Raw genomic sequence first — 14,343 nt, 5'->3', positions numbered from 1 at the left:
AGACGTCATTTTGGCGGTGGGACCCCTCGAGTCTGGGAATTGTTTATCTTAATCTCGCTTCTGTTCTCAGGATTGGGACAGTGCCTGGTTTAAAGCAGGCGTTGAAGGGGAGTGTTCCGGGCTCAGATTTGGCCGAGATTGTGGCCAAGAGTGTTTCCAGTCGCCAGCCTGGGGACTGGTGCACCGACGGGGGCAGGCGGGTGGATGAAGGCAGCAACCCCAGCTCCCCGGCAGGAGAAGCCAGGTCTGGGCTTGCCAGTCAGTTCTGCTTTAGGATCTGGTAATGATTTTCTCATAAAGTTTCATTGTTTTGTATCATCCTATGATTTGCCTCGCCGTGAAAAACTCTTGGAAATTTCCCCTTTTGCCCTGGTGGCAGTCGGAGTAGTGAGACGCTTAATTTTTCTGTGTGCGCGCGCACAGAAAGCCGTGGATTTCAGAAGTGCTGTTGCAAATCATGACCTTTTCCTTATATTTCCTGACAAAATCACAAAGAAGAGCCATCAAAGACAGAAACTGTTTAATTTCTTTAAACAGAAAAAGATTATTTGGCAATCTGACTCAAGAGTGTACATAACATTTGCTAACAGTCTTACTAGGATGTTCTTTAAGAAGGTGACTTGCCAAGATGCTTGTCAACGTGTTTCTGCTTCTCCAAATAAATAAATAGATTGATTCTAAATTTATATTGTAGTGTCAGGATACATGTTTAATTGTTTTACATACTTTTTCAGTTACCATCTTCTTTTTAATTAAAAAAATATTTTAGAGACAGGTTCTTGCTCTGTAGCCCAGGCTGGGGTGCAGTGGCCCAATCATAGCTCACTGTAACCTCAAACTTCTGAACTCAAGTAATCCTCCTGCCTGGGCCTTCGAAGCACTAGGATTACAGACGTGAGCCTCCCTGCCTGGCCTGTCATCTTAAAATAAGTCTGAGAAGGCTTTAAAGCAAGATCCTCTTCATATTACAAAGAGCTTTATTTTAGAGAAGACCTGGGTAGCTGTTTGAATGTCATTTTAGATCTCATGTGAAGCTATTAAATATATGGGTAAAAACAACTTTCCTTTTTGAGATTTCTCTTATTCACAGATTTGGTGTTTGAGTTTGGGGTTTAGTTTGTTGTGATGCATTCAGTGTGGCAGAACAGAAAGAAGAATCAAATTGAATAACAGTTCTAAGAACCTTTATCATTTTTCATCAATAATTTTTAATGTAATAGTTTATCTCTTCCAGATACTGGATTTTTATTGCCTTTTCATTTGTTCACACTTAGTCCTATAAGGATAAAAGCTAGAGATTAGTTTATAGTGATCCAACTGAAAAAGCCCTAAAGTGGGGATTAAAATGCATCGGCTTTACCCAAACTCATAATGGAAACAGCAAGTCCCTAGATGTGGATGATATTGGTTGGAGGCCACGAGCTCCCACTAATTAGCTCTGAGACTCTGGACTAGTTGAACTAAAGGGAATTTTCTGTTGTTTTTGACTTATGAAGAGATCTAGCAAAAGGCAGAAAACTTCAAGGGCCCTTTAAAACACACCTACTGGCTGGATGGGGTGGCTCACACCTATAATCTCAGTACTTTGGGAGGCCAAAGTGGGTGGATCACTTGAGGTCAGGAGTTCGAGAGCAACCTGGCCAACATGGTGAAACTCCCTCTCTACTAAAAAATACAAAAATTAGCCAAGTGTGGTGTCACGTGCCTGTAATCCCAGCTACTTGGGAGGCTGAGGCAGGAGAATCACTTGAACCCGGAGGGCTGAAGTTGTAGTGAGCCAAGATTGTACCACTGCCCTCCAGCCTGGGTGACAGAGCCAGACTTTGTCTCAAAAAGCAAACAAAAAACATCTACTGAATGCCTGAAAAGAGGATTCCTTTAGTAAGCTTTTTAGTGCTTTAAAACATAATTTAATAATATACTATCAGGGATTTGTTTTAAAATAGTCTGGGTGTGGGGGTGCTGAATAATGAGATTTATTAGATGACATAAGATTGACTCAGAATTAATCACTCTTGAACCTGGTTGATGGGTTCATGGAGAATGGGTTTAGAAATTTTCCATATATTTATGTTACATAATAAGCCTCAAGATTTACGCTGAAACTATTGGGTAAAGTACACTGAGTTTTGTCATTGTAGTTTGTTGCTTCAGGATTTACAGCCTAATATCCAATTCTGTAATTTTAGGTATTAGCTAGAGAAGACATTGATGAAGCAGTACGTGCAATATTATTTAGAGAAAATTCTGTTGTGAAGGTAAGAGTTGGCTCCATACTGCATTCTAAGTGTGTTCTAGGGGAGCAAGAGTGTGCAGAACGACATGGCCAAGAGTCATGTCACCATGATCCAAGAGACTCATTTTGCAGGGGGAATGAGGATCCTGTAATTTACTTGTTTGTACTACATGGATCTGAGGTCATGCCCCCTTCTTGCAGGATCACTAAGAGGTCCCTAATCCCACTTGGATCTGTCCTGAAGGGATCTGAGAAATTGTCCTAATTGCTCCTTCTCTTCGTCCTGGTACTGAATAGAAACTCTTTCCTATTCACACTTGCCTCTTTCTCATGTGTTCCCACTTGCAGTGGGGATATAGAAAATCACTAGAGGCCGGGCGCAGTGGCTCACGCCTGTAATCCCAGCACTTTGGGAGGCCGAGGCGGGCGGATCACAAGGTCAGGAGATGGAGACCACAGTGAAACCCCGTCTCTACTAAAAATACAAAACATTAGCCGGGCGCGGTGGCGGGCGCCTGTAGTCCCAGCTACTCAGGAGCTGAGGCAGGAGAATGGTGTGAACCCGGGAGGCGGAGCTTGCAGTGAGCTGAGATCAGGCCACCGCACTCCAGCCTGGGCGACAGAGCGAGACTCCATCTCAAAAAAAAAAAAAAAAAAAAAAAAAAAATCACTAGAAACAAAATAAACTTTTAAGGGTTATGACCAATCAGTAACTGATAGTCACTACGAAATTAGCTTAAGGGACATTTAATTTCAATGAGAGAGATGGAGTTATAATACTTTGGGAGGCTGAAGCAAGAACATTGCTTGAAACCAGGAGTTTGAGAGTTTGAGACCAGCCTGGGCAACATAGTGAGGCCCTGTCACTACAAAAAATTTAAAAATTAGCCAGGCATGGTGGCACGCACCTGTAGTCCCAGCTACTCAGGAGGCTGAGGCAGGAGGATCGCTTGAGCCCAGGAGGTTGGGGCTGTAGTGAGCTGTGACCATGCCACTATACTCTAGCCTGGGCGACAGAGTGAGACCTTGTCTTTTAAACAGACAAAAAAAGAATAAAGCTTTGACATTTGAATTGCGATTTACAATTTATAAAGAAAGTGCACATAAATTCCCATTTAAGCATCCGAAGAGATAGATGGGATTACCTCTCTTTCACAGGCCAGAGAGAGGTATCACAGTCTGGTGTGCTTTCTACTCTACCAATTTTGTCACAGACTTTCCTGATGGTGAAGGCTAGACACAGGATGGGTGACCAGGGAATGCTTGGAAATCCTGAAAAAGAAACAAGAGTTTCATGTGTTAGGAATAGCTTAATCTGATTCATGAGTTAGATGTGGTTTAATCTGAAGGCACAGTTGTGGTTTAGAAGTTTATATGAGTTCTTCTGCTCTGTGTTCCCAGCTTCTCTTACTGTACTTTATTCTGTGCTTCAGTTATCTTATACTGGGACTTTGCAACCCAAATGTGGCTGAGAGTTTAGTAGTGGGAACAGATGTTTTTTTCCCCCTTACTCAAATGACAATAAGTGAAACATTTCTTTATAATTTATTTTCCTTGTTTGTATCACTTCACTAGAGATTGGATACGTATTTTCAGCATCTGGATACTTTTAAGGAAAGAAGAAAAGAGATGTTACATAAAAAATGGGTTGAAAACGTTGCAGAGCCTCTTCAGCAGAGAATTATGGAAAAAGTAATTTCATATAAAGGGCTTAAAAAAATGAAACAAGAGAATGTTGAATATTATTTACAGCACAGACATAAAATGGTACTGATGTTTTATTTTTCAAATAAAGTATAATTTGAAGAGTTAGTCTAACAATTTCATTGGTTATACAAATAGCCTCCAGCTTATTTTTGTATTTAAGATGAGTTCATTGAATTGTAATACACGTACAGCATTCTTAAGCCTGAGGTTGGAGGGGATAGGAGTGTTGACTTGGAACTAGATTTGTCAGGAATGATTTTATGTAGATGTTAATGGAGTTACTGTGGCTTAAATCATAAGGGCATTTGTCATTTACTTCACAAGAAATTGAGAGGTAGGTGGTCTCGTGGTGGGTTCCGACAGCATAACAATGTCAGATTTTTTCCTATTCTATTCTGCTATCCTTAGTATTTTCAGTTTATCCCCATCATTCTCACATTTGCCGGATGGTTGCTTATAGCTCCAGACATTAGGTCTTCATTCAGGGCAGGAAGAAGAAGGGGTAAGGAATGGTGCCAGGGGCCTCTTCTCTTACACTACTCCTTTGCAGGAAGCAAAAAGAGTCTCCAGAGGCCCCTAGTCACCTTTCCCTTAGGTCTCTTTGGCCAGGACTGGGTCATGAGGCAAGTCCTAGCCATAAGCAGGGCCTGGAAAGCCACTGTGGCTTTCTCATCTCTCTAGTAGGAAGTGGGCAAAGGAGAATGCTATTGCATGGCTGAGTTAGCCAACCAGTAGGTGTTAGGACTAACAGTTTCTATACTCTGTTCTACAGTTTGGCTTTACAAAACAACAAAATTTGGTTTCTTAATTTGAAGATTTTTTTGATTTTGAGGTCAGGACTCTCTTTCAGAATTTAGGTCTATCTATTTGCAGTACCAAATGCAAATCTGTTAACTTCAGGTGTGCACTACTAGATCTTTTTTTCTTACCTCCACATATCTAGTAGATATGTAGAGTAGTGGCTGGGTGCAGTGGGTCACCCCTGTAATCCCAGCACTTTGAGAGGCTGAGGTGGATGGATTGCTTGAGTCCAGGAGTTTGAGTCCAGCCTGGGCAACATGGCAAAAACCCATTTGTACAAAAAAAAAAAAAAAAAAAAAGCCAGGTGTGGTTCTGTGCACTTGTAGTCCCAGCTACTTGGGAGGTTGAGGTGGAAGGATCACTTGAGCCTGGGAGGCAGAGGTTGCAGTGAGCCATGATCGTGGCACTGCACTCCAGCCTGGGTGACAGAGTGAGACCCTAGAGTAGGTTAGCTGAAATATTAGAGCATTTAAGCATATTTACTGAGCACAGTTTCTGAATATTTACCTTAAATACTTTTTCCTACACACTCTTAAGGGGCAGAGCTCAAGATTGAATCCAGATCTCCAAGGTGCAGAGTCTTATATTTGTGTCCAGAAATGTGATTTCATGGGTATAGGGAGGAAGATCTTAGAAATGGCATGTGTCGAAGTCCAAGTGATTTTAAATGTCAGTAAAGTCATTGTGAATCAACCATACGAGCTGGATTCCCAGAAAACATACAGCTCTCAGGCAAGAGAGGCTGTGCTTAGAGTGGGAAGCATCAGAGTCTTGGTCCATCCTGTCCTCATCCTGTCATTCCTGATGTCGCACTGTTGAAGGGACACTCATCAGTTGCAAAACCTTTAGAAAAGAGTTGAGTCTTGACACCACTTTATAGGAAGAAAGCTGGAAAGATGTGGGGTATTTGGCCCAAGGAAAAGACGACACGAGGGGGAATGGACCTCTTAAGTATTTTAAAGGCAGACATTAGCCGATGAATTAGATGTATAGAACTAGTGTCTGAACCTGCAAGTTACAAGGCAGATTTAAACTCAACCTAAGGGCAGACTTTCTTGGTTAAAATTACCAAAAAAAAGTACCTGCCCCATGGAGCAGAAAGTTCTCAAAGGCCCATGGATGACTTCAGACCAAAGCTAGATGATTACTTCTCCCAGAAGGTGGTGGAGTCTCATTGCAGTCTAAATTACTTCAGCAGTTTCTTCCAACCCTTTGAAGCTATGCTTTTATATAAAAATGAAATACAGTATTTGACTTTTATAATATGAATCTTGCAAAACAGTTTGTATCTAGTGATTTTTCCCTTAAGTATATTTTGTATCTGAAGGAAATTATATGTGAAGACTGTTATAATCCTGAAGTATACAATCCCTTTTTAAATTTTTTAAATTTTTCTTTGAGACGGAGTTTCGCTCTTGTTGCCCAGGCTGGAGTACAATGGTGCAATCTTGGCTGACTGCAACTTCCGCCTCCGGGGTTCAGGCAGTTCTCCTGCCTTAGCCTGCCAAGTAGCTGGGATTACAGGCATGTGCCATCACGCCTGGCTAATTGTTTGTATTTTTAGTAGAGAAGGGGTTTCATCATGTTGGTCAGGCTGGTCTTGAGCTCCTGACCTCAAGTGATCCACCTGCCTTGGCTTCCCAAAGTGCTGGGATCATAGGTGTGAGCCCCTGTGCCCGGCCTACGATCCTTTTATATGAAGAAAAACCAAATTATAAAAGGGTAGAGCAGGTTTCTTTGGTTTTTTATTCTTAGGAGCTCTGGAGTTGGGGAAAACCTAGTCATTTTAGAAGTCTTGTAGTTATTCTCTATTTAAAAAAGTCTACAAAAGCATTTCCTTTGAGTTTTAGAGTAGGAACTCAAAGTAATTTAGACTCCTGTGGAATTTACACTGTGCACAAGGCACGGATATGTGTGATCACTTGTTCATTCATTTACTCACATTCAGCAAACTTGAAGCACAAGAAGGAGAGAGAGAGGTGTGGCAGCTTGTGCAGTGGAGTGCGGCGAGTGTCACAGAAGTCAGCACGGGGATTGTGGGACTTGGGAGGGAATACTCCTTTCCAGCGGAGATACAGGAGGAATTTCAGTACAGGCTGCCCGTGAGAGCTCATACTTGAGGTTGTAATGAGTCTTCAGATTTTTAAACCGCCAATACAGGGTTAAAACTGAGAAATGTAGGTTTCAGTTTTTCGCTCCCATGCAGCAGAAGTAGCTACCTGATATGACTTACTTTTTTAAAAGATATGTATGGCTCTGAAGGTGGAAGCGGTTTCTTATGCTTCTCCCAGAGAACCAAGCCAGGTCGGTCATATGAAGATGAACAGATTCTTTTGGTTCTGGGTAGAATGTCATCATCTGGGGTGCTGGAGGCAGTACATGTTATGCTGCCTGGTTTATTCAGTAATTGTTTACCTAGCACTTCAGTCCAGCACTGCGATGAGTGCTGTGGGGGAAATGGAGGGGAAAAATAGTCCCTCTGTCTAAGGCTTATCAGGAGCGGGGAGAAAAAATACTTCTGTATGTCCCTACCCTTTGACATAAACTCATAGCTCTGGTCACCTGACCCTCTGTTCTCACAGGCCTTTACAGACCAGTCGTCAGCTTCCCCAGGAGACATGCGTCCTCCCAGTCTGGGTTAGGAGCACTGCCCCTGCTCCTACAGGATCCTGAGCTGGCCCCTCTCAGGACTAGATTGTCACTGTGGATAACTAGGCTGTTCTAGACTAGGAGATCCTTGAAGACAGGATCTAGCCTGGATGTGGCACACAATGGCAACACAAATATTTACTGGCTGATGCAATGACACAGTAGAGCACTTAACAGAAGTGCGTCTCTTCTCTCTGGGCGGCCCTCCCTCCCTCCCTCAGTTCAGCCATTTAAGGCTCTGTGCGACATCCTCATCTGAGGTGATGCCCTTCCACTGATGTGTAGATTGGCACATTCCTGGACCTTCTCAGCTGCTTTGGTGTACAGTAAGGGCATACTTGCATGCTTAGGTCAGACTTTATTTAAATTTCAACGTTTGGATTCGGGGGTATACATATAGGTTTGTTACATGGGTATATTGCATGCTGCTGAGGTTGGGGTGCGACTGAATCTGTCACCCTGGTAGTAAGCAGAGTCCCGAATAGGTCGTTTTTCAACCCTCGCCCCCTCCTGCCCTTCCCACTCTTGTAGTCCTCAGGGTCTATTGTTCCCATCTTTATGTGGAACACATTTTAAAAGCTTAATACAGGCTGCACTCTGGTCCTGAAAGAGTGTCATTTTTCTTGTAGGTTACAGTCCCACCATTTGTTGATCCTCTGCTTCAAAGACAGCAAGAGGTGGATGAAGAGAAGAGAACTGGTCTTCAATGTGAGACAGGTGCTTTGTGATCACTGGGCCTCATTTTTTTGAGACTGCTAATTGTCCAGTGACTTCTCACTCCAAGAGCAACTGGAGTTCTTGAAGAGTGTTGATTTTGATTTTTTATCTTCCTGTAGGAAAACGACATTCCATCAAAGAATTTAAAGAAATAGAGAAGGCTAGGCTGCATGCCAGCTCACCCTACTTCACTTTCACTTCACATCGTGTGATTCCAAAAGAGTGGCATAAAGCCTCCGCAAGAGCCAGGAGTAAAACTTACAAATACAGGTACAGATGAGCAGAACAAATATTTGTTTAACTTGCAACTTCCTTTATTTCCTACTGAAGCTCTCGTAACTAGTCACACTTTTGTCTTTTAGTAGTTTATAGTTTTATTGTTACTATCGTCACATTTGTATTATGAAATATATGTAGAGGACAGAATAAAACATAAACAGCTTAACAAGTCCCTGAGTCAGTCCTGTGGAATCACTAGCCATTTCAAGAAAGGGATCCTGCCCCCTCCCAAGACAGTCTCCTCCCTGCCCCAGAGCTCTCTTCACTTTATAAGTGTTCACTTCCTTGCTCTCCCTGTGGTGTTATCAACTAACTTTGTGTCCTTAAACAATATAGTTTATCTTGCATATTTTTGAATTTCATATAAACAGAACCTGAAAGCATTTATTCTTTTATGACTGACTCTTTAAAAAACATCTCTATTAAGATATAATTTACAGGCCGGGCACGGTAGCTCACGCCTGTAATCCCAGCACTTTGGGAGGCCAAGGCAGGTGGATCACCTGAGGTCAGGAGTTTGAGACTAGCCTGGCCAACATGGTGAAACCCCATCTCTACTAAAAATACAAAAATTAGTTGGACATCGTGGCAGATGCCTGTAATCCCAGCTACTCGGGAGACTGAGGCAGGAGAATCACTTGAACTCGGGAGGCAGAAGTTGCCATGAGTCGAGATCACGCCACTGCACTCCAGCCTGGGCAACAGAGTGAGACGCCATCAAAAAAAACAAAAAAAAAAGATGCAACTTACATACCATAAAATTCATCTGTTGGGGTTTGTACATGTCCAGTTCATTGTGTGACTGCTTTTGCTCACCATTAAGTTTTTCAGATTCCTTTCTGTTGTTCATATAGTGTGTTAACTTCTATTTTCGGAGTGTATGCCAGTGTGTTAACTTCTATTTTTGGAGTGTATTCCATTGTATTTGACTATGCCATCATTTAAGCAATCCACTGTTGTGGACATTTGGGTTGTTTCCACATTTTGGCTATTATGAACGATCCAGTTTCGTATTTTGGTTCCCACAATCCACATTTATTATTTATTTATTTAGTTAGTTTTGAGTAGGAGTCTCACTCTGTTGTCCAGGCTGGAGTGCAGTGATGCAATCTCGGCTCACTGCAACCCCCACCTCCTGGGTTCAAGCAATTCTCTGCCTCAGTCTCCCAAGTAGCTGGGATTACAGGTGGCTGCCACCACGCCCAGCTAATTTTTGTACTTTTAATAGAGACAGGGTTTCACCATCTTGGCCAAGCTGGTCTTGAACTCCTGATCTTGTGATCCTCCTGCCTCGGCCTCCCAAAATGCTGGGATTACAGGCGTGAGTCACCGTGCTTGGCCCACAATCCACATTTCTTAGGATATGTACCCCAGAGTGGAGTTTGTTGAGTTGTGGGATAATATTAAACTGTTTTGCAAAGAGACTGTTTCAGTTTACACCCCCATCAGCATGGGGGAGAAATACTGTTGCTTCAAATTCTCCTTTACCCTTGGTGTATAATATTATCATCTGAGTAAAGCTGGCAGCTATATAATAGCATTTTCCACATTATCAGTGAAACTGAGTACTTTTCATGTCTTTATTGGCTGTTGGGTTTCTTCATTTGAAAAGCATCTGTTCGAGACTTTTGCCATTTTTTTTCTGTTGGGATGTTTGGTCTTTCTTACTGATTTTCCTTATATATTCTGGCTATAAACCCTTTTTCAGTTATTTGTGTTATAAGTATCTTTTCCTATTTTGTGGGTTGCGTTTTTACTCTTCCTAATGGTATTTTTTAATGAATAGATGTTCTTAATGTTGATATAGTCAAACCTATTTTTCTTTTCCTTTATAACTAGTGCTTTTTATACATTATTTTAAAATGTCTTTTCCAAAAGCTGTATAGCCTTTTTTTTTTTTTTTTTTTTTTTTTGAGACGGAGTGTTGCTCTATTGCCAGGCTGGAGCACAGTGGCACGATCTCGGGTCACTGCAACCTCTGCCTCCCGGGTTCAAGTGATTCTCCTGCCTCAGCCTCCTGAGTAGCTGGGACTACAGGCGTGCGCCACCATACCCAGCTGATTTTTATATCTTTAGTAGAGATGGGATTTTACCATGTTGGCCAGTATGGTCTCTATCTTTTGACCTCATGATCTGCCCACCTTGGCCTCCCAAAGTGCTGGGATTACAGGCATGAGCCACCGTTCCTGGCCTGCTTTTATAGTTTTGCTTTTCAAATTTAGTCTTATAATCCAGTTAGAATTGCTTTTTGTATATATTTTATGTGGGACCCAGTTGAATTTTTTCCCTTTAATGATACCCATTTTCCTCAGTACCATTTATTGAAAATATAATTTCCCTGCTGTTCTGCAGCATAGACTTTTATACAAATTCAGTGCTGTTATGTATACTTAATTTCCAGGTTCTCCATCCTTGCCTATTTGTTTCCTATAGCTTTTTAATGAGTTTTGATACCTGATAGAACAAATACACCAATATATATTTTATAATTAGCTCAAGTTTCATGTAGACATACACACATACAAACAAATTCCCAAACAAACAAAAAAGTAATGGCAGAAACCACAATTACTTTTGCACCAACCTAATGCTTGGGATTTTGATTGGGATTGTATTGTATCTGTAGATCAATTTAGGGAGAATTGACATCTTTACAATTTTGAGCCCTGTAATCCATGAACATGGTATCTATCTCTCCATTAATATGGGTCTTATTTTATGTAAGGGAGTGGTTCGTAATCAAATTGATTAAGAAGCTGGCAATGTTTGGAGACATTTTTGGTTGTCAGGGGCGTGGGGTTCTACAGGCATGTACTGGACTTAGGGCAGGGATGTGGCCAAATATCCTACAACAAAGAATTACTCAGCCCCAAATGTCAGTAAGTACTATGGATAAGAAACCATGTCTGAAGGTCTTGTAGATCTTTGTTTAGATTTATTCCTACTTATTCCTATTTTATTATTATATGTAATTTCATTTTGTAGGTAATTGTAATGTATAGAAATAAAAATGATTTCATATATTGAATTTGTATTTGGCAACCTTGCTAAACTTTATTGAGTTCTGACATTTTATCTATAGAGTCTTGGATTTTCTATGTACACAATATTCTTTTTATTTTTTTGAGATGGAGTCTTGCTCTGTCACCCAGGCTGGAGTGCAGTGGCATAATCTTGGCTCCTCGCAACCTCCGCCTCAACCTCCTGAGTAGCTGGGATTACAGGTGTGCACCACCACACCCGGCTAATTTTTGTATTTTTAGTAGAGATGAGGTTTCACCATGTTGGCCAGGCTGGTCTTGAACTCCTGACCTCAGGTGATCCACCTGCCTTGGCCTCCCAAAGTACTGGGATTACAGGTGTGAACCACTGCGCCCAGCCCATAATATTATCTTCTAACAAAGAGAATTTTATGTCTTGTTTTCCATTCCTTATACCTTTTATTTCTTTTCCTTATCTTACAGTACCAGTTAAGATCTCTGGCACAAAGTTGAAGTGGTGAAAATTGGCTTCCTTGTGCTATTCTTAAAGGGAAAGCTTTTGGTGTTTTTTGTGTTTTACATTATTTTTAGATTTCCATTAGTAAATTAAGGAAGTTCATTTTCTTAGTTTGCTATGAGTTTTTTTTTTTTTTAGATCATGAATAGATTTTGACATATATTAATTTTTATGCATTTATTGATATTACATTTTTTTTCTCCTTTGTTCTGTTAATGTGGACATTTTTATTTTATTTTATTTTTGGAGATGTAGTCTTGCTCTGTTACCCAGGCTGGAGTACAATGGCACGATCTCGGCTCACTGCACCCTCTGCCTCTCAGGTTCAAGTGATTCTCCTGCCTCAGCCTCCTGAGTAGCTGGGATTATAGGCACCCACCACCATGCCTGGCTAATTTTTATATTTTTAGTAGAGAAGGGGTTTCACGTTGGTCAGGCTGGTCTCAAACTCCTGACCTTAAGTAATCCACTCACCTTGGCTTCCCAGAGTGCTGGGGGATTTATAGACGTGAGCCTCTGCGCCCTTGTGGAAAATTACACTGACTCATTTTAAAAATATTTTATTACAAACATTTTCAAATGCTCTGAATGTGGAGAGTGCAACACATTCCTATGTACCTATCACTTCAGCAGCCATCAACGTTTTGCCGTTCTCTCTCTCTCTCTCACTTTACCCCACTTTCCCTTTTGTGCTTACCCTTTTGTGGGAAAATTCTAGGTCTCAGGTCATGTCATTTATACTCTACTATGTACCTCATGACAAATAACACAGAAATATTGTATCCCAGTTTTCATAAATGTGCATTTGCTCATGAAAAATCTCTGTTTGCTTTAAGACATCTTTATTTCCCTTCTTTTTTCAACTTAACTTTATTTTTCATAACAAATTTTATGTTCACAGCAGACTTGAGTGGAAAGTACCTAGAGAGTTCTCATACACCTCCTGTCCCCCAACAAACACAACCTCCTCGACTGTTGACATCCTGCACCACAGTGGCACAAACTACATTATCACCCAAAGTTAATAGTTTACATAAGGGTTCACTCTTGGCGTTGTACATTCTTATGCTTTTTGACAAATGTACAATGACATGAATCCATCATTATGTTCCAGTGTCACACAGAATAGTTTCATTGTCCTAAAAATCATCTCTGCCCATTCATCTCTCCTCCCCACTAACCCCTAGCAACCAGTGATTTTTTAATTTTTTAATTTTTTTACTTTTACTTTTAATTTTTATTTCTTTATTTTTTACTGTATCCATTGTTTTGCCTTTTACACAATGTCATATGGTTGGAATCATACAACATTTAGCCTTTTCAGACTTCACCTTCATTTTCAAAGGGTGTTTTCAGGATTAAGAATGTTAGGTTGGCAGTTATTTTCTTTCAGCATATATCTTGTTGTCTTTTACTCTTTCAATTGAGAAGTCACTTGCTGGTCTTACTGTTGTTCCTTTGAAGGTAATCTGTCCTTTCCCCTGGATGCTTTTATGATTTTCTCATTGTCTTTGATTTTTTGTAGTTTTACATGATGTTTCTAGATGTGGATTTCTTTTTATTTCTCCTACTTAGAATTCATGGGTCTTCTTGAATCTGTAGGTTAATGTCTGTAGTTAGTTCTAGAAAGTTTTCAGTTATTTTTTCTTTGTTACCTCTGCCATATTCTCCTCTCCTCTCTTTTGGGTACTCTAGTTAAACATATTTTAGATTTTCTCACTGATTCCCTCTCTGTCTCTTATCATTTTTGTATATTTTCTATCCTTTTTGTGTTTCCATGTGTGGTTTCAGATATTTTATTATCTCTTTTGTTATGTCTGTTTGTTGTTAAAGCCATCCATTTAATTATTATTTTCAGTTATTTTATAGATCTAGAATTTCTATTTGATTTTTAAATTTGTTATTTTTAGTGCTAGCATACACATGCAGGTTGTGCAAGTTTGTTACACAGGTAAATGTGCGCCTAGGTGATCAACCCATCACCTAAGCATTAAACCCAGCATGCATTAGCTATTTTTCATAATGCTCTCCCTTCCCCCTCCCCACTCCTCCTTGATTCTTTTTCAGATAGGTTTTGGGGAATGCTGTCTGTACTTGGGGCCTGGAGAGTTCTGTCCTCCATTGAGAAACCAAGTGCATTGCTTGACTTGCCTATTAGGGGGAGGGTGATGTTGAGAACAAGGTTAAATACCCACCTGCCAGGACATCAATCAGACCCAAGGAGAAAAAATCCACCAAAGATGTTAGAAGCACAGAGGAATCAGTCTCTACTCTGGTACTTAATATTGGTGACCTGGTATTTAAAATGCTCCCACAGAGGAAGGCAAGAGTTGGAGATTGTCAGCTCATTCCTGACGGCTCTCCCATCTCTGGAATTGTTTTTAATGCTGTTTAGTGATTTTAAAATTCTTATTTTTGATGGTAAATTTTCTGTTTTTTCTTCTCTATTTATTTCA

The 14,343-nt window shown here is 40.7% G+C and overlaps 1 protein-coding gene across 9 annotated transcripts in view; it reads left to right on the top strand.

Annotated features, from left to right (window-relative positions):
* FAM228A (family with sequence similarity 228 member A) overlaps positions 1–14,343 on the top strand; it is a 42,651-nt gene that overhangs the window by 920 nt on the left and 27,388 nt on the right. For 5 of the 9 annotated variants that reach the window (XM_028831936.2, XM_077960082.1, XM_001099611.5 and 2 more), the window contains exons 3-6: positions 2,190–2,258; positions 3,812–4,003; positions 8,023–8,110; positions 8,230–8,380. In XM_028831936.2, coding sequence (XP_028687769.2) covers positions 2,190–2,258; positions 3,812–4,003; positions 8,023–8,110; positions 8,230–8,380 — 500 coding nt within the window. The remainder of the gene's footprint in view (positions 1–2,189; positions 2,259–3,811; positions 4,004–8,022; positions 8,111–8,229; positions 8,381–14,343) is intronic. The other 4 variants (XM_077960084.1, XM_015111824.3, XM_077960083.1 and 1 more) reach the window with 3 other exon arrangements.

This window comes from Macaca mulatta, chromosome 13 (assembly GCF_049350105.2).
Source record: "Macaca mulatta isolate MMU2019108-1 chromosome 13, T2T-MMU8v2.0, whole genome shotgun sequence".
NCBI classification, from domain to species: Eukaryota; Metazoa; Chordata; class Mammalia; order Primates; family Cercopithecidae; genus Macaca; species Macaca mulatta.
Note: the sequence above shows the minus strand (reverse complement) of the source record. Positions and strands in the feature narration are given on the sequence as shown.